At 39.6% G+C, this 26,765-nt stretch overlaps 1 protein-coding gene and 1 pseudogene across 2 annotated transcripts in view; one reads left to right on the forward strand and one right to left on the reverse strand.

Annotated features, from left to right (window-relative positions):
* Nucleotides 1-7,561: 7,561 nt before the first annotated feature.
* LOC114209281 (cleavage and polyadenylation specificity factor subunit 5 pseudogene) lies at nt 7,562-8,536 on the reverse strand (annotated as a pseudogene).
* A 12,461-nt stretch (nt 8,537-20,997) lies between these two features.
* TFB1M (transcription factor B1, mitochondrial) overlaps nt 20,998-26,765 on the forward strand; it is a 71,195-nt gene continuing 65,427 nt past the window's right edge. For both annotated transcript variants that reach the window (XR_015768292.1, XM_028103222.2), the window contains exons 1-2: nt 20,998-21,204; nt 24,081-24,232. Coding sequence is in view for 1 of the 2 variants with exons in the window: in XM_028103222.2 (XP_027959023.1) it covers nt 21,072-21,204; nt 24,081-24,232 (285 nt within the window). In the remaining variant the exon portion in view is untranslated. The remainder of the gene's footprint in view (nt 21,205-24,080; nt 24,233-26,765) is intronic.

Below are 26,765 nucleotides of genomic sequence, written 5' to 3' on the forward strand. Positions count from 1 at the left end.
TACCAAACCCGGGAATGAGGCTTCTAATTCCTGCTAGGCTAGCGGCTAGGGGAAGGTCTTCATGGGTTGCAGCCAGGCAGGAAGAAGGAAAGAACAGAGTCCCACGGGAACCCCAGTTCTGACAAGCTGCATCATCTGATCACCTTGGTTATCGATTGTGGGTTGGGAACGGGATGCTGCTGGGCACAGACACTCTCACAGCCAGAGAACTGCTGACCAGCCGACTTCTGAAAAGACACAGATGCCCTTGAATGAGTCATCAGGGACCTGCACAGGTGGAGCAGGATCCTGAGTCCCCGTAGTTCCTGAGGGCCCTTGGTTGGATGATACCCAATGGGATTCTTAGCTCTAAAATTGATAGTAAGTTACAAACATGATTCTTCCTTTTCACAAAAGTTAAATTAGATGCTGTTTAAAAAGGGGTGGCCAAACGTAAGAGACCTTAGAAAGATGATCTGTCCAAAATAATTAACACGGAAGACTTGGTTGCTTTAAGAGTTAAGCCCTCTGAGCTCTTCAGAAGCCTCAATTAGCCTTTGAAAATAGTGCAACATGGTGGGAAAGACAAAGGACTTTTTAAAAAATTAAACAAACGAACAAAACCAAAATTGAGGTTGTCCCCCCACAACCACTTCTTCTCTTGGACTTGCTGCAGAAACGACCATGGAACCCCTGAGTCTCTGCTCACCCAAGCTTGGCGTGCAGGAACACCATGCTTGGCTTCAACAACTGGGCTGTCTCTCTGCTGTCCTCTCATGCTCATGCTTTCAACCTGACATTTTGATGCCAAGTTTTCACCTTTCTTTGTGCACTGCTTACCAAGCCAGTGCCCTTGACCTCCCCATATCACTTCCTCTGCTCCTTTTGGTTCCTGTCTTCATGCTCTTCTGACCGTAACGGAAGCATTTTGGCCAAATATCGTCTTCTCTCTATGAAAACCTCTCCTGTATCTTTTTCCTCTCTTCTCCTAAATCACTTTAAATCACATCACAAGGTTCTCTTGTTCACCTCTTCTTTAAATATGCTTACCACTGAGCATTAAAAGACTCCCATTTCTTCCCCTTGGATATCCCAATATGGAATACTTACGGAGACAGCTAGTCATTTGTATTTTAACAGTCGGCATTAGGCTTCCTTTCCCAGTCTGCTGCCATGAACTAAACCAAAACAAACCGTAATGTCGACGTTTGTCTGCAGTGAATCTGAGAACAAGCAGTCAACTTCAACTGATAACAAAGCACTGTGCATCCTGTAATTAGAGTTATACCTGCGGTAGTGTGGTGCTAAAGAGAGGAGTTCACCGAGAAAGCATTTGTGCAATTTAGTCGAGCATCACTCTTTAAAGTGCATTATCCACACTAACAATGTACATTCAGTACTAATTGAAAAAAGAACTAGGACTAGGGCAAGAGCATTTTTATCCTACGGTGCCTCTATTACTGTGTAGGTTTAATAACTAAGAATAAAAAGCTAACATTTGTGACCACTCAGTGTATGACAATTCCCACGTACGCTACGTACTTTATAGAATTATCTCTTGTAATCCCACCCAGAACCACTGCATTCAGTGGTTTAGGTTGTATACAGCACAAGAGTAGCACATCTAAGGAGACTCTCATGTCTTAGCCATCTTGCAGTTTTGAGATTTTTTTTTTGTATTTTTACTGTAAGTTCAAATTTAGCTTCAAAGATGAGCAAGCTACATATTTATTAATATAGTTTTGTGGCAGGTGACTATAAAATGTCTTTTTCAATAGGATTGGTATATATCCCCTTCCACTTGAACTTACAAAGGAAGAATATATTTGATTATTAAAATAACTTGATGATCTAACAACGTTCAGAATAACTTCTGTTCCTAAATAAGAAGTTGCTTTCTTACTGAAGTACTGATTGATTAGTATCTTAAAATTAAAAAAAATCTCCAATAGTATCACTGTACTGCAATGCATATACTACTACGTGTTTTCTGCCCCGGATGGGACTGCAGAGTTCCCGTCTTAAATATACAGGCACTTTCTTTATGCAACAAATAACTAGACTATATTAGACCAATATTAATTTAGCATTAATAATATACAAAGTAAGTATTAAATTGACAAATTAGAGGTTACTATATAATGAGCTGCTAATTACATTAGAGCACTTGTTTATTTGTTGCTATGGAAATTTCATAATTAACTGCTATTAAAATCTTTAGCTTGTTGTGTATCTATTATTTTTAAATTTGATTTTCTAATTATTGTGATTAAAAACTCAAATTGGATATTATTTTATGTTTAATAATTTGATGTATATTATTTATTCAGCATGATTTTATGTCTGTATAATTGAAGTTAATTAAAAATATATCATATATTAACTTCAAAAAGACTTCTTACTTGCAAATAGGAACCTTTCTCTAATTCATTCAAAGCTGTCCTACGAGCAAGAGTCCTGATTCTTCCACCAACCCCATGATGGAGAGGATGCTATTATAATTCTTTCTTCACAGATGAGGAAAGAGAGGCTTTAAAATGTGAAATAATTTGCCTGATGTCACAGAGATCACAAGTCGTGGGGAAAAAAGTCAAACGCTAACACTCTGAGCCCGACCTTCCTGCCTAACGGCTGAACAGCAAGGGTGGTGGAATTATAGGTCTCCCTCCTGAAAGGGATCTCTCTTGTGTTCCTGCCTGGCTGGACATTTCTGCTGCCGATGTCACTACAGATTAGACAACAAAGGTGAAGTGTATTTCTTCCAGAAGATCACAGGGATGGTGGTGGAAGCTGAACATAACTAGCAAGCTGGAAGTACAATTCAATACCAAATTTCCAGAAACAGGAATGTGTTATGGCAATAGAGTGTATTTTGATAAGAAACAGAGCTAGATTCAAATTCTACCTCTGCCCCTTAAGAACTTGCCCCCAACCCTTGGTCCCTCCTGCACACATTTCCAGCCGTTCATTTGTCTAAGCCAGAAACCTGGGAATCAGCCTTGACACCTGCCTTTTCCTCCCCCACCCCGTCTCCTCACATCCATCACCAAAACCTGTGCACTTGACTTTCCAAATAATTTTGCAACCCAGCAGGTTTCTCATCTCTACCACAGCTGCTCTGGTCCCACCATCATCTGCACCAGAATTATAACACCTTCCACATCAGTGTCCCTTTGCACACTCTGGCTCTTCTCCAATTTATTCTCCCCACTGTACGCAGATCGACTTTTCATCTGATCAAGGCACACATTTTTTTAAAATCCTTGAATACCTATTATTTCTAAACATCAAATTCTACCCTAGGCTACAAGGTCCTGCAAGAGCAGACCCCACCTCCTTCTCCAGGTGTCTTCCCGCCTTGATCATCTCCCTCCTCTTCTGCACAGCAGACCCGCTTTCAGATTCTCAAACACTCCCAGCTCCTTCCTACATTAAGGCCTTCATATGTGCTGTTCACCTTGGCCCATTATTTTTCAAGACTCAGCTTCAGGTACATCGTCCTTGACCTTGACATTTCCTCCATATCTGTCCCCACCTTGCTAGCCTATGAGCAGATCAGGTCACTCTGTTTGAGCTTCTCCTATATTGTACCTTTCATTTTTCCTTCATGGACTTTCTTACAGGTTGTAATTCTATGTTGATATGTAGTTATTATTTGATTAACGTCTGCCTTCTCCCAGGGACTCTAAGCTAAAAATAGGGAGTGACAGTGTCTGTCTTGCTCACCATTTGGATCTCTGTGCTTAGCACAAAGCATAGGTCACCAAATTCCTTTTAAATGGCTGAAAGAACTATGTGGCTTTGAGCACATTAAACATTTTCAGTCCTTTCCTCAACTGTAAAAAGGAGAATAACATAGCTGCTTTCCAAGGTCGTTGTGAAGCTTAGCCAAGACCAGCATTGTAAAGCATGAGACAGAGTAGGCACGCAACACATGGTGGCCATTTATGCCGTGATTCCTACAATAGCCGTGTGTGGCAAGAATCAGCACCTCTTTCCAAACTGCTTCAATCCCCATAAAAAAGGAAGACATTTCCAGAAATAATTAAAACACTACAGATTATGAGTTTGTCATATTAGCCAAGTAGAAGGCCTGGCCTCGGGCAAAAATATGAAGTAGGCAACATTCTGGATGCCTTACTCATATCTCCTCCGCCCAGGGTCTCTAGGAGCCCCACTGCTGGACTCACAGGCATCCATCACCTCCTCAGTGTGGTCCTTCACAGGGAGACTCTGCTCCTTCCTCCTTCAGCATCCTCTGCGAGGGGTGTGTGCTGGTGTATCTGCTACAAAGTAAAAGTTCCTGAACACAGAAATCATTTGAGAATCAGGGTTTTTTTTTTTTTCTTTCTACATTCCTGCCCAAATCAACAACAGTAAGTACTCAATTAAGATTTACTGAATGAATGAATGAATGAATGAATGGATGGATGGATGAATGAATGAATGAATGAAAAGGGAATGAAGTTAGAGAGAAAAGCCTAGGTAGAAAAGACAATTAGAGCAAGAGGAATCGGGGTGCATGGAGTAGGATGGGGCGCGGTGTACAAATCCAGAACACAGTTCTGTTCAGAGGGTTTTTCAAAAGGCAGATCAAAGGAAATGGAACCTCAGAAGGGGTTGCTTTGCTCTGTTTACCCTTCAGCTGCTTCACAATTTACCTGCAATCCCCACGCCTGGGTCGGCTTTGACCTGAGATCTTTCTATGGTGGCGGTGCAGGAATCTCCTAACTGCTATCTGATTCTTCATCAGCAAAATAGAGCTAATGACGCTGACCTTCCTCATAGAGCTATTGTGTGGGATAATTAATAATTGCAGAATCCTTTGAGAGTATAAAGTGCGACATAAATGCTAAGCATTATTTCCATACAGTCTCCGCTGGCTCTTCTAAAGTACATTCTGGTCCCAGTGCCTTTGATCTGCTGTTATCACCTGAAATGGAGCAAACAATGCCTTTGTATCATTAAGCAAATGCATAATGAATGCTATTCATTGTTAAAGGTTACTTAGCAATATAACTTTTTTTTTTTCTTTTTGAATGGGGACATCCTCCTGTGAGAGGATTATGTAAGCTAATAGCTAATGTATCAAAGGAATAGGGAGAAAAGCAGGAGCCATGGCAACAGGAGCCAAGAGGCCCACACTTCGGCCTTCCTGAAAAACCCGCTCCCACCCTCAGAGGGAGGATAAGGAGTAACTGGAAGAAAACTAGAGGGGAAGGCAAGCAGAGGAATCAGCAGTGGAAAATGGCAGGCTGAAGCCTACCCATCCTCCAGCCACAGGCTCTCAGCTTACTGTACAAGATGTGATTTGCAATATTTGGGAGAGCAAAGGTTGCGTGCCAGAGTCTAGTTCTCCGGCATTGCCCTCTTCCTCAAGCCCTTGGGTCTTCCTCTTCATGTTCACTGATGCTTTATTGGGGAGGTTCTGTTTTTCTTTTGAATATAACCTTTCCTAGAGATAGAGGTGGGCAGCGCTGTGATCAGAAAGCCTTTATCCTCCCCTGCATTCCTACTGATGCTCGTTTATTTCCACAGAAACGGACCTCGACTCAAAGCCCTGCAGGTACCAATATAGATCATTAACTCTAGGAGCGATCATTCCAAAATCCTAAAGTTAAGCTTAGCAGCTTGACAGAGACCATGTTCTCCTATAAAATGTGGGAAAGCTCAAAACTTGTGGATTGGTCATTCTATTTAATATTAAAATATTGAAACAGGATTGTAATTCCCTTTTGTGTTTCCTTTAGATTTAGACAAAATAAATAACATGTTTGTTGATTTGGTTTAGATTTTGTAGGTTTAGGCGTTTATACTCCAGCGGTTTTAAGGTACTTGGTTATTCTACAAGTTAAATCTTTAAATGTTAGAGTTAACTTTTAAATCATGTTTTTCAAAAACTATATAAATTTACAATGTACTCCTCTCCCTATATTCCTTTAAATAATACCCAAAACACTACTCTCATATACCCCTCTATGTTTTACTGCCTTGACTATAGGGATTTTATGTCTATTTGGCATTGCTATTTATTGTCATTCCACCATAATTCTGGGCTTTTGCTGACCTGATTTTATTTCAGTATCCTTTCGAAAATCTTTCTTCACTATGCTTAGTTAATTCAAACTTCGGCACTATTGGTAAAAGCTATAAAAATCTTTCTTAACATGGAACAAGATCACCACCCAGTGGCCAGGCTGGGCTTCCTTCTGTGCATCCTTCCAGATTTTCTGCCCCCATATTTTTATTTCATTGGATTATATATAACAGAAGCATCCTTAAGGAATATCTAACCCAGCCCCTTCGTTTTTCAGATGAGAAAACTGAAGGTCAAAAAGTTAACCTATTTGGCCAAGGGCACAGGTCACAGTAAGACCCATGCCTCACGACATGCTATGCCCTTAATTTTTCCAAAGACAGCAGCTCAGAGACCGAAGTGAAGTTCAGGGTCAACCAATCCAAGCCTTCTATCATATAGATGAGGGAACTGAGGTACAGAGAAAGGAAATGGCTTGTCAAGGTTCAAGTATTGATTGAATTTGGACAAGAACCCAGCTTCATTAATACAGTCTGGCATTCATTCACCTACTAAACCAATCCCATTCTTCAGTGTTTTATTTTTCTCCTTGAATCATCATAATTCCAGTCTTCAATAGGTGACCACTGTACTGAGAATAAAGTGGTCAAGTTTTTCTCCTTCCTCAAAATGAAAATGACCACACACCACAGGAGCCCTTAGAAAGGCAAAATTCATTCTCATAAGTGAATGGTTTCCTGTTGGCATATACAAAAATATTTCACCACTTTTCTTTACACCTAGAAGGTAATGAATTTAAGTACAGAGAATTGGAATTTCTAACTGTGCTCCCTTTGAGCTTGAAGAAAATATTTATCTCTGGGTCAAAATGTCTTAACTCTACAACTTAATTGCTGGGATTAGAGGACTTTCCTTGGCAAGTTGGGATGATTCCACCTTGTCTTTCAACCCCTTCTCTTCTAACTTCAGTCATCATAATGAAATAAGAAAGGTCCATAGCACTGAAGATTCCTTATCACTAAATAACTGTGAGTTCCTAAATTCTCAGGTGGAAAAAGGTTCACAAAGAAAAGCAGGTGTGGCACATTCTTGCCCTAGCTCCCCATGTCCTCCTGACTTCACCTGCAGCTGAACTACAGGTGGGCAGACTGAGAGCTTCCCCCTGCCCTGCTGTCTTCTGTTCTCAGGGAAAACTTGGAGTTAGGTTTTGCAAAGGTTTTCAAAGGGTCTCTTGTGGGATTGAGCCTTAGTTGTTCTAGAGCCCTACCATTCATTAAACTACTTTTTTAAAAAAGATTTCATTTATTTATTTGAGAGAGAGAGAAAGTGCAAGCTGGAGAAGGGAGAGGGACAAGCAGACTCCAAGCTGAGCACAGAGCCTGACCTAGGGCTCGATCTAACAACCCTGAGATCATGACCTGAGCTAAAATCAAGAGTCGGATGTTCAATTGACAGAGCCACCCAGGTGCTCCTAAACTACTTTTTTTTTTAAGAAGTTCATATTCTTTAATGTTGTACAAAAAAGTATGAGTAGAACCAAAAGTAAGTTAAACATTACCACATTTGTTTACACCACTATCGAGTTCTTCATATTAACTTTACTATTCAAACAACAGAAAGTAGGGAGCAATTTAGGGACTGGGAAAGAGATAAAAACCAAAACAAACTTTTCTACCATGTTTATTCTACACTGTGCATAGCTGTGCTCACAGAGACGACTTCTTTTACTTCTCCACTGGGCAGGAATTCAGTTGTATATAAAACTGAACCTGCTCAGAAGCTGAGGGAGACTAGAAATGATGGGTCCATATCCTGGTGCATTATCATATAATTCAAACAACGGTGCAGCTACAAGCTTGTAATTTTTAGGGACTGCAAACAAGGCTTTCTCTTGTAGTTGAACCAAAAACAACTTCTTATGTTCCTTAGGTTTTGTAATATGTGCAGGAATATATGGGTACTGAGGAGGTTCAAAATTTGGTCTCCACCAGTTACCAATGCAGTCATCAATGACCCAGTCTTGCAGGACTCCATCTTGACGACCCAGTATCTCTGTCATTAAGCGTTTTAGTCCTTCAACTTCATCTTCTCCTGGGTCAAGTTCACCACCTGGTAATTTGAAGAAAGTTGTTCCCAGCTGTAGCAGTAACACATGTGGTAGCCGGTGCTCATGTACAATCAGAACCCCTTCTACAGTCCTTCTCATTCCAATTTTATCAAATTCCTCCCTCATGCGCTGAAATCTGGCTGCAACAGAGCTGTCCTTCTCATAGAGGGGCTCTTTTGTACCAAAAGTATAATTGGTAAGAGGGTACAGGTTGATGGTGCGCTCCAGGGTGAGGGGCTTGGTCTGCTGGATGTACTTGTTGCCGAACTGGTTGACCCCCCGGGGCCAGCCGGTTTGTGAGCGATTGGGCGGCACCACGGACATGATGGCGAGCTCGAGTACTTGTGGCGAGAGGAAGTGGGGCAGGCAGGGAGACTTTCCCCGTGCGGGTAGCGGTTATTTGCGTCCCCCTCAGCAGACGCCACCCGCCATTAACATGAGAGCGCAAGAGGAGGCCTCCTAAACTACTTTTTAACCACATCAATTGGCTTTTCTCCCTTTCCTATCCTGATGTTTCCCATTTCCTCATCTGTGCTTCCTGGGCTCACCTGCCAGATAAACTACCTGCCTGCATCCACGTCCTTGCCCTAGACTCTGACTTTGAGGAAATACAAACTATGATGCTCATATTATAAAGAAGTTCTTGTTTTGCCTTGGTGGCATGATTAGTCCTCTAATAACAGTGTCCCTGGAGGTCCTTCAGTCTGGCCTTACTCCTGATGACGTTCCCTTCTGCAGATTTTTATTGAGCTTGATAGACCCTGAAACTCAGGAAGTGTTCAGGCTTTTCATTTGAACTAGACTATTCCAAGGCCCTGGGAAAGCCCTGGAAATGCACTCATGTAGTTGTATATTTTTGTAAAATTTGCAAAAGTAAGACACTTTAACCACAGTTAAAACCATTGTCCCTTTCCAGGTGGTATTCTGGTGCTAGAGTGTCCCTTGAAAACCCGGCAAAAGGGAAAACTGAATTAGGAATATACATTTTAATTGAAATGTGGAATGATATTTTAGAACATTTCAATAAAACAACAAAAAATTGTAGACACGTGATTTGTGTGAACTTGGAACATGTTTTCTGCTATCTTTAAATTTATGTATTAAAAGAACTGAGAGAAAATTTAGATTAAAAAAAGTAGTGGGATAAGACACAAAAGAAATAGAGTGATAGAGCAATAAAATCAGTAGAAATTATTCCCATATCAAGAAGTGAACTGCAACAAAAAAAATTTCACCATATCAAATGCAGTAATTTATTAAGAAGAATAAATAAATTGAGTAGAAGTAATGAAAAGGCTCCTGGATTGTTTGATAACCCTATTAATAAAGAGAAGTGAATCATATAAATACACTGGAAAAAATTAAATGTCTTGATTACTTGACACCAAATACTGACATGAATGAATATAATATAAACTTACAATATATCACTACAATGAGGACATCTATGACAAATTGGTTAGTGAGTGTCATTAAGTTAAAGTGTTTAAAATTAGACATTGTATAAAAAAAACTCAAAATGCTCTAAAAACATACAAATCATATATGCAAAAAACTTAATAGAAGGTTTTCCAAATTTGACAATCCTAACAACTTATATGGCATTGCCAATAAGAAGTTGTAAAACTGCAAGAAATGTTTCTAAACTATGAAAAACAAAACCCAAATTTTAATCAATCACGGTAGAGCAAAAACTAAGTTATGTTTCTATTCTTTCTATGGAAAATATTCCCAAACCTTATCATATGAAGAGGCAACCAAAGAGTTTGCTTCCAAAAATGTAGGGGGAAGATTATCAAAGAAGTATGAGAGTAGTTAATAATAAAAATTATTAGGTTACTTTTCTGGACGTTGTGATGTTTGTGTTCTTTGTCATTAAAGATTTGTCATGTCTTATGATTTCTTTCCTCATTCCAGATAACTATTGACTTTCATATCTAATTGTGAGTTTATAATTTTGTATTCTTTTTCTTAAAGAGAGCCTCCCAAATTGTATAAGCTTCCAGGCCCATCTCTTCCCAAAGCTTCCTCAGTGAAAGTAATGCATCAGATGCATTCCAACTGAAAAGAAGCAAAATGCTATATATTCTGCTTATATTCCCGAAATGGATATGTACCATAAGAACCCCCCCAAAAGCAATGCATATAAGAGAGTGAGAAAACAGTATATGATCTTCTGATATGACATAAGTCATTATATTTTATAATAAATGGAGAGTATGTACATTTATTCAAGAAAAAAATCACCCACCTACTGCATTTGCTAGTGATCTGCTCCACAAGCACTTTAAAATTTAAAAAACAAACAAAATAAATGTGTCTTATGAATTACACAATAGTCATCTCAGATAAATGAAGGAAGAATGGTAGAGATCTTGGCAGGTCATTATCCATCACTGAGGTAAAAATTAGTATATTATATTGTAACAATCATTTTTTAGAAAAGAAAAAAATGATCAAAACAGAATGGAAAAGTTTAGAGAATACACTGCATCACACATAGTTAGGTTAAGTGTTTTATGAAACTTGTGTATGTGAATGTGTGGATGTGTGGATGTGTGTACAGGGTTACAATATAAATGGCATTTTTACTGTGAGTCACAGTCTAAAAAATTTGAAATATACATATGAAGAATATGAAGTGACTACAGACTGAAATGCAAGAGAATAAGAATGACAGGGATAGTTTCCAGAATGCAGTTTGGCAATTTGTAGCAGTTTGTTGTTTGTTTGTTTGTGTTTTAGAGGGGTGGGGGAAAGGGAGAGAGAATCTCAAGCAGGCTCCACACCCAGCACAGAGCCCGACATGGGGCTCAATCTCACAACCCTGACCTCAGCCAAAATCAAGAGTCAGATGCTTAGTCGACTGAGCCACCTAGGCGCCCCTGTAGCAGATTATTTGTAAATTTATTGGAATTTGGAAGGCATTTTTCCTAAGGAATTAATAGTTTGTTGTGATTGGATGTCTAGCTGAAACCACGAAAGCCATAATATAGGTAATATATAAATTATAATATGATACATGTTACAATGATATATGATATGATTAATATAAGGACATGATGTAATATAATGAACATAATAGAATGTAAATTAATCGTTGTAGTTAGTATAGCCCTAAGCCAGCACTTCCATTTCCTTCTCCATAGTCTCGCCCATTCATATGACTTCTGAGCAAACTGTTTTAAAGCCTAAAATTACAGGATTTCGGTCACAAAATCATGTGCATGTACTTCACAACAAAATTTAACGTTTTGGAATGATAAATTTAATATCTTATGTTTTGCATTGCTACCTGATTTGGTATAACTGTTACCTAAATTCTTCTGCTGAATTAGAATCACTTACCCTTCCTCAGCTTCCCCTCCCCAAAAAGAACAAGAGAAGTATGGAATAGGCTAAAATGATGGCAGTTTTTAAACTGGGTAATAATAAGATCAAATGACACATTTTTTTTAAAAAGTATAACATTTATAATTCTCTCCTTAAGAAAATTCTCTATCATTAAAATTGTCAGTGTCTCTAAATAATGAAAAAAAGAATAAAGAGTTAATATTCAACCATCAAGCTCAATAAAAATCTGCAGAAGGGAAAGTCGTCTTTCATGAGAGCCACAAAATAATAAATGGGCAGGTAATTCTCTGAGCTTACTTTGTCATATGTTACAACAATAAAGGAACAATATTCTAATGGCTATTTGATTTAAATACCATGAGAGTATTAACAGTTCGATGTTGATTATATATAGCTAGATTTATATCTATCTGCTAGATAAGTGTGTTCAGACAGGAAGAGAGAAGGGGAAAAGCATTAACATTTATGAAATATCTTCAATGTGTTGGCACTGTAATGGTCTCTCATATGAATTATCTTATGAGATATAATGATACATAGCATTTTGTGATATTTTAATATTACAAAATTCTTGCACTATGTTATCTATTACTATTCTCACATTATAGTTAAAGAAACTATGTTAGTTTCCTATGGCTGCTGTAACAAATTACCACAAACTTGCTGGTTACCATAAACGACATACATTTGTCTTACAATCCCATATTTCAGAATGTGAAGTGGGTCTCCCTGGGCTAAAATCAAGACGTCGGCAGGTCTGTGTTATTTTCTGGAGTCTCTATGGGAGGATGCATTTCCTGGTCGTTCCATCTTCTAGAGTCTTCCATTTTCTAGAGACCCACACCTTGAAGGTTTTATCATCTCAGCTCTTGACCCTCTTCTTCCATCTTCAAAGTCAGCAACATTGGACCACGTCCTTTTCATGCTGCCATTTCTTTGGGTCTCTCTTGCAATTCTGTCTTCCAATTTTAGGGACCCTCATGATTACATTGGGCTCACCCAGATAATCCAGGATAACCTATCTTAAAACCAGACGGTTGGCAACCTAAATTTCACCTGCAACTTTAATTCCCCTTTGCTATGTAATCTGACATATTCACAGGTTCTGGAAATTAGAATGTGGAAACCTTTAGGAGTTGTTATTTTGTCTACCACAGAAACTGAGTTTCAGAAACCTTAAGTACCTTGTCCAAGATCACATAAGTAGAAGGAGAGTGGAACCTGGATTCTGACTCAAATTTGCCTGACTTCAGCGACCCTGCTGTTCTATTCAGTACACCTTGCTGAACAGTTTATATGTCTAAAATCAGAAAAAACGTCTCCACAGTTGGGGCTGATCAAGAAACATACCTGAGTGCCTGTTGCACCGTGCTAACAAAAATACACAAAGAAAAATGAAAGACATTGTTCCCTTTGAAGAACTGAGACTCTAACAAAGGAGACTCTACATTGTATTATTATAATGCAGGATATTATGATACATGTTATAGTGAGACACAATATGTTCTCTGTTGGCTTTATAAATGCAGTGCTGTAGAAATTCAAAGCGAGAGGGATCAGGACCAAAGCAGGAAGTGCCACGAAGGTAGTCAGTATCAAGAAGGTTCTCCGAAGTGGTCACCCTGTGTTGGGTCCAGAAAGATGAACAGGATTTCACCCAGAAGAGGAAATAAATAAAGTGGCAGGGGCATTCTTGTGGGGTAGCAAGTTTCAGGACACCCTGGAGGGGAAGAAAGAGGACATAACAGAAGTAGCCCTAGAAAGGAGTTTGGGCCCACACTGTTTTGGACCTTGAATGGGACAGAAGAGGTTTGAATTTTTTCCTCTAAGTGGGGAACAGGCACCAGGAAAAATTTTAAGCTAAAGACAGGGCATGAGCAGATATGGTTTAGAAAGGAAACCCTGGAGAAAGAGAGACTGTTGGAAAGGCTGATATGGTCATTTCATTATATGGGCTCTTGGGAAAGAATGCCAGGCATTCTACAAAAAGTCTATCCAGACTTTTAAGGTTTGAGAACAACTTGAATTTTGGGAGTTTCACATTCCTATAGAAAATAGAGTCTACTCTAATCAGAGGGAGTCATTTTCATTCATTTATTTAGCAAATATTTATTAAATAGTTGACTATGTTCCAAGCGATATGCTAGGTGAATTATCAGTTGATATTAGTGAACAAGTAGATATTGCCCTGTTGTCATGGGTCCCACACTTTCGTAGGGCAGACAGCAAAAAAAAAAAGTAAACAACAAAAATAATAACTAAAATAAAGTGTAGTTGTACTAAAGGAGACAAACAAGGACTAAGACAGAGAGTCACAGAGGAGGTCATCCCTTGGGTAGAACCAGGGTTGAGTGATATTTACCCCAAGCACACCATACTTGTTAAAATATTACAATAGGATACAGCCACACCTGTTGTATTCTACTTTAATAGATGTTCCCAGGCTCCCTAAGTACTCCCGCTTTGTACTGGAGCCACATTGGATTCTCCCACGAAACTCCCTAGAATTCCTCCCTGTCTAGCAAACAAAGAATTGTGCTTGGACTGAGGGGAGCCTCCAGGATTCTGCTTGAGCTCCAAGACCTCTGCTATCCTTTCTGATTGTTGGGCACTGACTTGTTGGTAGGTGGATTAACAAACACATAGAGAGAAAAGGGAGCAGTTGCTCGCTCTGAGTCTGTTCTACCAAAATGGAACCTTTGGAGGAAATGTGTTGATATGACAGTTATTAAGACTATCCTACCCCCCCCCAAAAAAGAAGAGAAAGCATTGAAGGAAGCGATGTAAAAGCAAACTTGATGGAAAAGTAATCAAAGGTCAAATTAGCTTTCTTTCCTGTTAGATTTTAACAAGCGAAGTTCTGAGAAGGTAGCCTCCATGGGAAGACATGGAAAAAGAGAAGGCAACCAAAAAGCAGAAGGTGATCATTCCAGGCAGAGAAAGCTACACATGCAGGAAAAGAGAGGAAGCAAGAACCTGGCATGAATAAAGAAACTGAGGAACAAAGAAGACCAGCATGGCTGTAGTTTATTGGAAAGAGGTTGGAGATAGGCAGAGGCCTGATTAGGCTCTTTAAGGCCATAGCGAGCAATTGGATTTTTATCTTAAATGCAATTGGCGGCCCCTGAAGGGTTGAATTCATTCAGGCAGATGACTGAAGTGATCCAATTTATATTTTTAAGATCATTTTGCTGCTGAATATAAATGGATTGTAGAGCAAGAAGATGGAGGCTGTTGCAGGAATGTATGTGAAAAATGTTGACATCACAAATGGAGAGTGGAAGTCAGGTGTGAGATCTGCTGTCAGGTGTCGATGTTGGTGGTGGGATATGGTGTTGAGGGGAGGGAGAGATAGACTGAGGTTTCTAGAATTACTGTATGGCAAAGTTGATGGAAAGACAATGTTTCATGGAGAAAAGCAAGCATTCTATTTGAACGTATCATGTTTGAGATATCTGAGACCTCCCAGTGGCACATAGAGCAGGCAGTTATAGATGCAGGGTTGGAGCTGGAAATATATTTGAGAAGCATCAGTATAGAAATGGCATTAAATCCATGAAAATTAATGAGATCATCTAGGAAGAAGCGGGAGAGAGAGAAAAAAGATCTTGCACTGAGCCCTGAGAAATCGTATACTTGAGAGTTTGGGTAGAAGAGAAGTCAGCATATAAGAAAGAGAAAAACACAGGCTGTGGTAGAAGTTGAGAGAACAGAGTACTCCAAAGAGAGGTTAACTGCCAGCCATCGCGAGAGTCCCCATAACCCAAAGTTGAAGTGTGTCTATGTTGCAGTCATATTGTCCAGGCTTTCTCAGTAAAGAGCTGGGTGAACTTGGACACTCAACTTCTCTGTGTCCTCATTAGTAAAAGAGGACAACAATATGTTTAAAAAGTTAATATGGACAAAGGTACCTAGAATTTGGTAGGCTATGTCATAAGGCTATGTAATAAGCGTTGCTAAATCTAGCTATTGTTGTTACACATTAAGGAAGGCGAGAATAGGTAAGTGTCCTCTGGATTTGTGAACATGGGGATCCTTGGGGCTCTTGAGAACAATCACTTTAGAAGCAAGGATGGTATGGACAGGAAATGAGGAAGTCAGAAGGGCAGGTGTACCTGACTCTTTAGAGAAGTTTGGCTGTGAAGAGGGGCTGGAAATGGGGCAGGAGCTGAAGAGGAGTTGGCTCAAATGGTGTATGATTAATCTATTTGAGGCAGGAGACACGTGTAAGCTATGATGACTGGTAGGAGCCACACATTCTCCTTTCTTCTCACCCTATGCCGCGGGGCTTCCTCTTCTTCCAGAGGCTCAAGTGGGAGGATTAACAATAGTTTTGCCTCCTCCTTCCTCCTGAGCATCCACTTTGATATCTGAAGCAGGAATTGCCCATCCAGAGCCTCATCTTGGGTGAAAGGGGGAGGCTGCCAACTTAGCCTTCCGACCAGGACGTCTGCTTGGTCCTCGTTCCGAAACTGGAGAAACGTCATTATCACCGGGAAAGAATAAGAATGCTTGTTCTAGGTCGTTTAACCCAATAGCTGAAACTCAGTCTGGGAATGATAGTTTGAATGGGAAGTGTAGAGAATAGTGAGGGAAGTATTAACTTGGGATGATTGAGGGGAGGGAAGGCTAGTAGGGTAGAGGAATATAAGTCCAATAGCAGTCTGAAGGCACCAGGCTCTAGGTGGGCCAAAAGGGACATGGGAGCATGCCAACACCCTGCTCTGGCTCTCCCCCTCAAGGGTGAGCAAGCCTCCCTCATCCTTCCTCCTTTTGCTTTCACCTACCCCTTCTCCGTTGGAGGAATAGGTAGCCAATGGCTGTGAATGAATTCCAACTCACTAACTTGTACAGAAAAAGGCAAATCATGGGCCAGGTGTGTGCACGGGCACACTGCCTTTCTCCTGTGGCCTCGACCTATACTCTGGTCTCTGAGGCTTGAGGTAGTGAGGGTCAAGGAGAGGGGACCTAGAACAGAGAAAGAAGGACTAGGTGTGGCCTTATTTAGTAGTCCACCCATAGTCCTTTGGCTGGGGAGGGATGGAGCTGTCACCAAGTTGTCCAGGGAGGCCCACAACTGGTTGAACCCAGAGCCTCTCCATTCACAGAGCAGTGTTCGCTCCTGCAACCATTTTTAAATGCATACAAAAGACTTAAAAGCAAATGTGTTCATATTCATAGTTTTATTTATTGTTAAGCTTTTTTTCCAGTTAAATGTTGAGGTTTAGACTAAAAAACTATTAATATAAAAGAGGGTAATTATTTTTACAATGCCTTTAGCATGTGCTGGTTTTTTTTTCTTCTTTCACAAAAAGGTTTTGCTTTATTGTGCAGGAAAAAAACAAAAAAACCCTATGCACAGCATTCTGAGTCATCTTGAGTTGAATGGAGTTGTCTGTCTTCATCACCTCATTAGGTGATGACTTGACAATAATTCACAGATCTTTGTGGATAATCCGCAGGCTTTCAGATACTGCCTGGAATAGTGATAAACACTATATTTTTTAAAATAGCGTAACTGTTAAATGGTTCCCTCAGGCAATTAGCCTGTGTTGCTTGCCACAAGTTGCCCTGCTTCTATCCCCAGAGAGTAGGCATTTGGTCGGTCTGTTCAGAATTATCATGTATTTCCTTCTTCCCTCTAGGTAGATCACTAGATTCCTTTGTGAACAGCGGGCATCAAACAGCCATTAAAAAAAAAAAAAAAACTAAATATGTGCAAAATGCAGCTGTTAATATTTCTCAAGAGTGTTGAGTCAGATTATGTGAAATTATGAAATACTATCAGAAAAGGGCACTTTACATACCATAAGAGTCATTTATAAAGTTCGATTTGGCAATTCCAAGCCACATTTAATTTCCTCTGAAAATTCCCACACGGCAGAAAGATATTGCCCTTTGTGGCATTCAAGTCTATGTCAGGGAACTGTAAAATGACAACCTTTTCGAATTAGCACTTTTTCTATAAATAGACACTAAATCACTTTGCCAAATAAAGTCATATATGCATTTTCATTAAAATAAATACTAAAATAATAAGTAATTTTGCTATATAACCATTCTGGGATCTACGAAATTTAGAATTTTGTATTACAGTGCAGTATGAATCATGTAGTTCTTCATCTTCACTGGTAGGTGGGGCTAGTAATTTCTGTATTAATTATAATATTTTAGCATGTTAAAATCTGTATCTAGATGAAGCAGATACTTCAAAGCTTCAAAACTGATGAAACTGCATACTTCTCTTTTAAGGGATAAAACTGTTTGCATTAATATATGAAATACACTACTAAAATACCCCCTGCTGATTTCATAGGCTTTGCAGGGAGTTATGCATAATTTTCTGAAAATTAAAGGAGTGAGGATCAGTATTTATGATGATAAAAATTAGATCTCAAGAACTATTAAAAACTTGGAAGATTCTTCTAAAATGGAATTTTAAAAATTCAGCTCAACAATTTTAACATATGCCAGAGGTAAAAGAGCAGAGCAGACTCAGAGGATCAGAATTTGAGATTCAGCTGCACACTTACCAGCACCATAACAGGGCTTACCTGATACCTTTGTAAACCTACATCAGAGAATTGAAATGAGAATTAAGTGAAGCAACTTGGGAAACTTTGTAAGTAATAGGTTGTAACTTCACAAATGTTGGTTATTGACGTAGCATGGCATAAAACAGTAATTCTCCTATTCAGATTAAGGATAAATTCTCAGGAATCCACAAATTCTCCATGTAAATGTATTTTTACACCTTTTAATTTTGTTTTTTGTATCTTGGTGCTAATCTTTTTTTTAATTTATTTATTTTAGAGAGGGAGTATAGGAGCTGGAGGGGCAGGGGGAGAGGAAGAGAGACCCCTCACTGAGCAGGGAGCCCCACGCTGGGCTCCATCTTAGGAACCTGAGATCAGGACCTGAGCCAAAACCCAAGAGTTGGATATTTAACTGACTGAGCCACCCAGGCAACCTGAAGATTGTTGGTGCTAATCTTTAAAAAAGCCCATGTAAGCACATTCTAGATCATCTGAATATCCTCCTTATAACTGCCAGGCAACATATATATTCAGGATAGCACTAGTGCCAAGTAATTTAACTTCATTTGTTTCCAAGTTAATGAAAACAGATACAAGCAGACTTTAATAGGTAGCTTCCACGTTCCTCCAAGGGAAAGGCAGGGTACAACGGCAAAAATTCTGAGCAGATTTGGTGGTAATTTGGATCCAAAAAACTGATGAGAAAATCATTACATGGCACACTATAACTTTAGTAAGCTGAACTCTAAGAAAACAAAATCCTGCCAATCTGCATTAAAAGCAGTGATTTAACACCTTGCATCATTTATGTTGATTTTGTAGCTTTGCATATATTCATTGATTGTTTTAGTTAAATAGCCATAGGAAAACTGTAAACTTGAGCTTATACTCAGATTCATATTCCATTTATTTAAATAAGATCATAAAATTAACATACATTAGTTAACTTAAAAATAATTTAACTTGAGGGCTGTGGCCCATGAGATCAGAACTCAGAAAAAAAAAAAAAACTTTAGTTAAATCTTCTTTCTGTACTTTGCAATGCGATCCTGGGTAAGTCAAATGACCTCCTTCACAGTAAAATAACAATAACAATCTCGTTCACATAAGAACACTATGAGGAGTAAATGAAATAATTAATGTAACTGTGAATGAACGCCTTTCCCAGCTATAGTATACTGTAGAATATAAGGACTCTGAATCAAGAGTTTAGGCTTTCAAACTACACTTTGATGCCACCTTGGGCAAATCACCTTACCTCTTTGAGAGTCACTTTCCAATTTTCTAAAGCTTGGAGCCCTGTCAGATTATCTCACAGTTCTTTTTAATATAGCTATAACAGAAGGTGGTTGGGTTTTCCACTGAGATTTCAATGAAAATTTCATTCATTAGATTTCACTCATATCATATCCACAGCTACTTGGTTTTGCATTAGCTTTATTTTAAACTTACTACTCTGAGAAATAAAAAATGTTATGATTCACTTGTGATCAAGGCAGCAATTTGCAAAAAGAACAGAGTCAGAAAAGCTAAATTCTCCTACATAGCAGAGATTTCAATCTTTCTTTGCTTTGTTTTTCCTCTGTTATAATAGACAGAATTCAGATTTGAGTCTTTGTACTTAGAGGTAATCATCCTAGGCAAGTCAAATGACCTCTTAACATTGACTGTACTGCTTAAAAAGCAGGCTCTGGACATAGACTTGTGGATTGAAATCCTGATTCCACTACTTACTAGCTATGCAGTCTAGGACAAATTGCTGAACCTCTCTAAGCCTTATCTTTGTAACAATTAATGAGATAATAGCTGTAAATCACTCAACTGTGAAGCCTGGTACTTTGGGAAACGCTCAATGAATGTTAGCTATTATTAGTATTATCATGTTTATTTCCCTTCCTTTTCATCCTTACGTTTCCAGTTACCGCAAAAAGAGACTGCAATAATTGGGGCATGGAGGGCAATAAGAAAACTTTGGGAAGGCAAACAAGAAGTGGCAAATAATACTCACTGCAAAGGCAGGTGACTACAAAGAGCAGCTACCATACATGTCCGGAAACTTAGACTGGATCTGGGTTCCACAACTTTCTAGCTTTGTGAATATCAATTAATTTACATCACCTCTCTAAATTTTTGTTTCCTCCGCTTTAACCTGAGACTAGTAATATTTATATCGTAAAACTGTTAAAAAATATTCGATATACGCGAAAACACTTCCTGAACTCTAAACAAGGCGGTTTTTCTCATTGACTGGATACGTTTAGAGGGGGCAGAAGAATTGGATTCTACTTCTGGCCTTCTCACTGCAAAACTGTGCTCCGATCCTTCAACCCCTCTGGCCGCGTTCATCCGCTAGACCATTACGGTAGTAACGGCCACCATTGATTACGGACTTAACGTATGCCATGCATTGCACGATGTTCTGAATCTGCACACCAGGCGACTTCTCTCATTTAGTTCTTGCGATTTTAAGGTAGATATGTCCATTTTACAGATGAAAAACTAAGGCTGAAAGAAGTTAGAAACCTGCCATCCGGCACCTACAATACTAACGTTCTAAAAACATCTACCATAAGAGAAAATCGTTAGCAACCAATAGCGTTGGCTCTGTCATTGGCTTTCCCACAATTATCCAGAGAGGAGTCAGGAACGTCTACCCGCCGGGAAAATTCACCCCAGAGTGTTCCTGGGCTCCTCTCGGTCCTCTGCTCCGCCCCTCCGCGTTCCTGTCCAGGCCCCGCCTCGCCCCGCCCCCCAGGCCGCTCTGGCCACCGCCCACCCAGGAGAGACCCCGCCCTCCCCGCACCTCGACACCCTGAAGGGCGAAAAGCAGCGCGTACCCAGCCTGCACTGCTCTTAGCGAGACGCAGCGCATGCGCTCTGGGTGCGCCCAGATTTCCTGTCCGTCCACTGCACTTCCGACGAGGTAAATCCGGCCAATAAGGTCGGCTCGGAGGTGGGCCTTAATGCTCCCCGCTCCCGCCCCGCCTTCCCTTCCGTGGAGGAGTTAAGAGCAGCGCGAAAAGTCCGCGGTGGGAGCTGGACGGTTCCGCGGGGCTTTATGGCTGCCTCTCGGACGCTGAGCACTTTCCGTCTCCCGCCACTGCCCACGATTCGAGAAATCATTAAGTTATTCAGGCTGCAAGCAGCGAAGCAGCTATCCCAGAATTTTCTCCTGGACTTGAAGCTGACAGGTGGCTGTCTTCCCAGTGCTCCCCCTCATCCCCGGGGACGTGGGCCGGGGGTTTAGCGCGGACCCTGTGGGCGGGTGTCTGGCGTCAGGCAGTGTGCAGCGGGCCTCAGGTCAGGTCCTTCTACCGCTCTGTGCTGAAAGAACCCCGGAGCACCGCCCAGGAGACGCGTGGAATGAGTTGTTCGCCCGCAGACGCTCGCGGGCGTTTGCGGTGGGCGAGCGAAGGCAGGTTATGTAGACGTCGAGCAGACACTAGGGGAGGCGGGGGTCGCGTACCGTGAAAGGCGGGTGTGGAAATTCGAATCTCGGTGTGTTGACACTGTGAAAGCGTGCTGCATGTGTGACTAGTTTTGCTTTCCATGCAATGTAAAGTTATCAGAATTTAAATTAGTGCGGGGAGTTTTTCAGTAACATGTCGAAAAAGTATCACTCGTGGGATTACGTTATTTAAACGTTTACTTGTTGAATCCAAAACCCTCGAGGGCGCAAATACTCAGTAAATACATATGAGACAAGCTACTTTGTGCTAGTACTGGAGATGCAGTTTGGGAGTGAACAAGGCAAAGTCTGTCCTCAGGGAGCTTACATTTCTAGAAAGTTTACATTTCCACCCTTTTAAGTCACTTTTTATCAGGTAAAATTTACGTGCAATAAAATGAACCAGTTAAAAGTGCACGGTTTGATGAGTTTTGACAGACATACATAACCGCTACCCTCGTTTCTTGATGATATTTTCTTCTAAAAGGTGAGGTTGCAAGAATAACAGGTATTATTATAAGTATGTCCACTAATTTACTGTTGGAGTATTTACTGTATTTGAGGTTTTGATATTTAATTCCATTTTGGCCCGTCATGAGAGGCTGAGAAGATCAGTAAATCTTACCCAAAAAGTTCATTTTCAGTTAAATGAAGTATAGGCCACAAACCATGAATAACATGTTTTATTTCTTGGATGTGGAGTCTTTATTCTGCTAGTAGAAATATGATCTTGGGTAAAACAGCTTAACTAAGCTTCAGTTTCTCATCTGTTAATTGGAGGAAAGCCCCTACTGCAAGAGCTTTAAAGGGTTACCCACCTCTAAAATTCTTTAGTTCTAGTAGTAACTAGAATCAGCCTTGTCTGGCATTCCTTAGTCACATTTTGCAGGTATAAAGCACCATTCTTAAGACGGAAAATATAGGTCTTTATATTTTTAATGTAGAAAAAAATCCTTCATTTACAGTATCATGTGTGCGCCTTTATTCACTCTCAGGAGTAAATTCAGGAACGCAAGAGAAGGGAGATTAAAGTACTTGTCTGAGGTGAGAAGCTCAGGTGGGAGCAGATGCTTCCTGAATTGACAGTGCCTTTTTGATATTCATTTGTGTTTGAATGTGCCTGAAAAGTCTGAGGGCAGAGCCCCTCATCTCTCAACTATACTAGCTCTCCATTTAAGAATATTAAATTCATAATGTCTGCGCTTAAGGTATCAATTCTATTCCTTCTAAAAGGCATTGTTCTGGAGTGGAGGAAGGATTGCTTTAGAATTTACACCTGAGCTGGAGTCCCTTCTCTTCCATTTGCTTTCTAGATGACCTTGCACAAATCAAACAATAGACAAGGAAATTGAAAAGTTCAGAGAAGTTAAATTGGGGTAGTAGTTCTTAATGTGTTGGAAGGTTTGGAAGAATTGTGAGATGCAAGCGAGAGAGCATGTACAGCACCTAAAACAAATGGTGAGCATATTACTAATTCCCGCCCAGCACCAGTTAAAAGACAAAACTATTTTAGGATGGCCTAGTCGGTTTAGTGTCCCACTCTTGATTTCTGCTCAGGTCATGATCTTGGAGTGGTGAGATTGAGCCCAGCATGGGGCTCCACACTCAGCGGGGAGTCTGCTTGAGATTCTCTCCCTCTCCCTCTGCCCCTTCCCCTCACTCTTTCTCTAAATCTTAAAAAAAAAAAAAAAATTATTTTTGCCGTTAAGCCTACAAAAATGATAGTCTGCATCTCTGAACACTGCAAAGAAGTGTTGGTATGTTTTCAGCGGCTAAATTTCCACTATCCCAGGAGGCCCAGTTACTTGGATTTTAGTATCTCAGTCAGTAAGACCAGCCCATTATATGTTTTTCCAGAAGTGATAATTGGTTGCAATGAATCCTCAATAATCTTTTTCATGATCTCTTAAGCTCTGTTAACTTAAAGAGGTTGATTAATTTAAAATACTAACTTTTCCATATCAGTTTGCATACTTGCAAAGCTTTAAACATGTCCACTGATAAGTTTAACTTTTTCCCCAAAATGACCAAGAATCTAAATTTCTGCTAGTCCTATGGGTAGAGTAGGAAGGAACGAGTAGGTAAGAACTTGTTGCTGTGGCCTTATTGACCATCTAGATGTCTGTAGGTAAAAATGAGACTACCAGCACTTTTTGCTTTGGGATTTCAAACTAGCAGCATTGGAAATTCTGAATGTAAAACTAGTTTTACTTACTCAAATATCCAGTATTTGGCAACTATAGAGAGATGGTGCATGCTCACCTGGTCAGTTCTTAGGAATTGATTGATTGGTTTGGTGGAGGAACAGATAGAAAATACAGTATTAACTATGTAATTGATTGGTTTGGTGGAGGAACAGATAGAAAATACAGTATTAACTAATTTAAGTTAGGAAGTTTGTCGTGATAATCCTATTTTTGTTAAGGGACTGACGATACAAATAAACTATGTTGTGGTAGAATAGGGAATGGCCACTATATGTTGTTTAGGTTAAGAGTTAATCAGACAAATATGATGTAAAGGATTAGTTGAGTAATGGTTGATAAGAATTTGTGGAGATTGTTGTTAAATTTTGTACATTAAAATTTATCAAGACAATTAAAACATTCTTTTTTCTAGATAAAATCGTAAGGAAAGCTGGGAATCTGACAAATGCTTACGTTTATGAAGTGGGCCCTGGGCCAGGGGGAATCACAAGATCCATTCTCAATGCCAATGTTGCTGAACTTTTGGTGGTTGAAAAGGATAGTCGATTTATTCCTGGATTACAGGTAAGATACTTAAAATGTCTTCTTTAGAAGGCAAAAAAAAACGATTTAAATCTTCAGGCCATGATTCTTAAACTTCAGGATATCCCAAGGATTATATAGGTTGCTCTTCAAACTACAGATCTCCAGGCCCCATTCCAAAGATTTGGATTCCATAGTCTGGAGAGGTCTAGGAATTGCGTTTCTTTTTTTTTTTTTTTTTTTACTTTTTGAGTTTTTGTTGTTTTTTTTGTTTGTTTTTTAAGATTTTTATTTATTTCACAGAGAGAGACACAGCGAGAGAGGGAACACAAGCAGGGGGAGTGGGAGAGGGAGAAGCAGGCTCCCTGAGCAGGGAGCCCCATGCGGGGCTTGATCCCAGGACCCTGGGATCATGACTTGAGCTGAAGGCAGACGCTTACGACTGAGCCACCCAGGTGCCCCTAGGAGTTGCATTTCTTTTTCTTTTTTTTTCTTTTTAAGATTTTATTTATTCATTTGAGACACAGAGATAGAGAGGAAGAGGGAGAAGCACGCTCCCCTGCTGAGCCAGGAGCCTGACGTGGGGCTTGATCCCAGGACCCTGGGATCATGACCCGAGCTGAGGGCACACGCTTAACCATCTGAGCCAACCAGGTGCCCCAGGAATTGCATTTCTGACAAGCATCCCAGCATGGTCTGTTGACCACTACCTGAATAAACCTGCATTATGCATCAATGCTAGACAAACTAGTTGCTTTGTGTGATCTTTTTTTTAACAGCCATGCATGTTCTGGCCCATTCCTAAAAAAGAAGTAAATAATGCCAATAATGACTTAGTTACTGGCATGATTTATGAGAACTTCATTTAGATTCAGAAAATCATTTCTACAAGCAAAAAATGGAGAAAACATTTGCTTTTTAAAGAGATTAATTGTTTAGCTTAAGTATTTGGTAAGAACTTAAGTGAAGAAATGAAGTTGTACCGCTGTACACATAGATTTAAGATGAGGTTTGAATGAAGTGATACATGCATCTTTAAAACAGGTGCCATTGTTATATGAGAAATATTTGAGGGAACTGGGCATGTTTCAGTTGGAGAAGAGGAGCCTTGGGTGAGGAGATTCATAGCTGTCTCTGAAAAGGTAGCAGTGAAGAGGATAGCTTATTTTGATTTCTAAAAAAAGAACTAATACAAATAGGTGGGAATTGAGGGAGGCTGATGTGGATTTAAAATAAGGAGGGACTTATATTTTTTAAATAAGGAGGGACTTATATTTTTTAATAAGGAGGCAAACAGTGAAACCCATTATATCAGGGATTTTGTAAAGGCAGTTCTTCACAGGGGGGCACTTAATGGCTAAAGGGCCTTTGTTTGATACCTCTGTAATTCTAAAACTTTAGAAGAGCCCTTAGCCTTTGGCTTAGATGAGTAGCAATTTATTTTGTGAGTCCAACAGAATAATAAAGTTATCTGCATTATCACTTTCACACAAGAGACAAATTGGTTTAAAATTAGTACAGTCTAATGCTTGTATGTGCAATAATTGAAAAAGGTTTCATTTCTACCAGAACAGTTTGAGGAAATTTGTGTGAAAATCTAGGGCTTTGTATGCATGCAACTGATTTTTTTTTTTTTTTTTTAAAGAAACCTGGTGATTTCTTTCTTCTTATTGGGCTACATTTTGTTTTATGCTTCAAAAAAATTATATAATATTTAGTTTTATCTAATTTTACCACCCTATTGACAGAATTAGTTTCAGATTTATAACTATTTTGGGATTCTCATATGGTACATATTCCTTGATGTGGAATTTTAATAGTGATTTTTGCTTTGAACTACATTCTTCTTTGAAGAACTGTATCTCAATCAGAGGTGAAAGTGGAAATATCTTATTTTTGGTGAGATCATGAGGTAATGAAAAGAAGCTGAATAACACTATGTAATTCCCTTTAGGTTTCTTCATCTAGCCCTTTCTGGACATGGGGAATACTCATTTGACTTTTTTGCACTTGAAGAGACTTCCTAACCCTCAATCTTACTGTCTGTTAGACGTAATTCTTTCTCATGAGGCAAGGAGGTGAATCAAATTTCTGTTCATCCCCACCTGAATTTACATATTTTCTTTTCCTGATCTCAACTAAGATCTTTGAAGACAGACTATTTAAAAGGCAACTACACGCTTCTCTTTTCAGCTGCCCCACCAAGACCCTGCACTCCTAACCCCTGCCTTGTTTTATTTGTCTCATTAGATTGATCATCTGATACACTATATTTTCTTATTTGTTGTCTATCTTACCCCTCTGGAATGTCAGTGCCAAGAGCATGGAGATTTTTATGTGTTTCGTTCTCTGTTCTGTCTACCACATGTAACTGTGGCTGGCATGTAGCAGGTGTTCAATAATGTCTTCTATGGGAAAATAAAACGTTGACTAATGTATATGTATCTATCTAATTAACCAACTAAATATGTCATTTAATAGTGAAAATGAATAATTGTGCAGCATTGATTATTAAAAAGTTGTGTGCTCTTTTTTCTAAATATAAAGATTTATTTCAAGGTAAATTGTTCTGTAA

The sequence above is a fragment of the Eumetopias jubatus genome, unplaced genomic scaffold (genome assembly GCF_037043125.1).
Source record: "Eumetopias jubatus isolate StellerSeaLion01/CBP00866 unplaced genomic scaffold, mEumJub1_p1.0 scaffold_6, whole genome shotgun sequence".
NCBI classification, from domain to species: domain Eukaryota; kingdom Metazoa; phylum Chordata; class Mammalia; order Carnivora; family Otariidae; genus Eumetopias; species Eumetopias jubatus.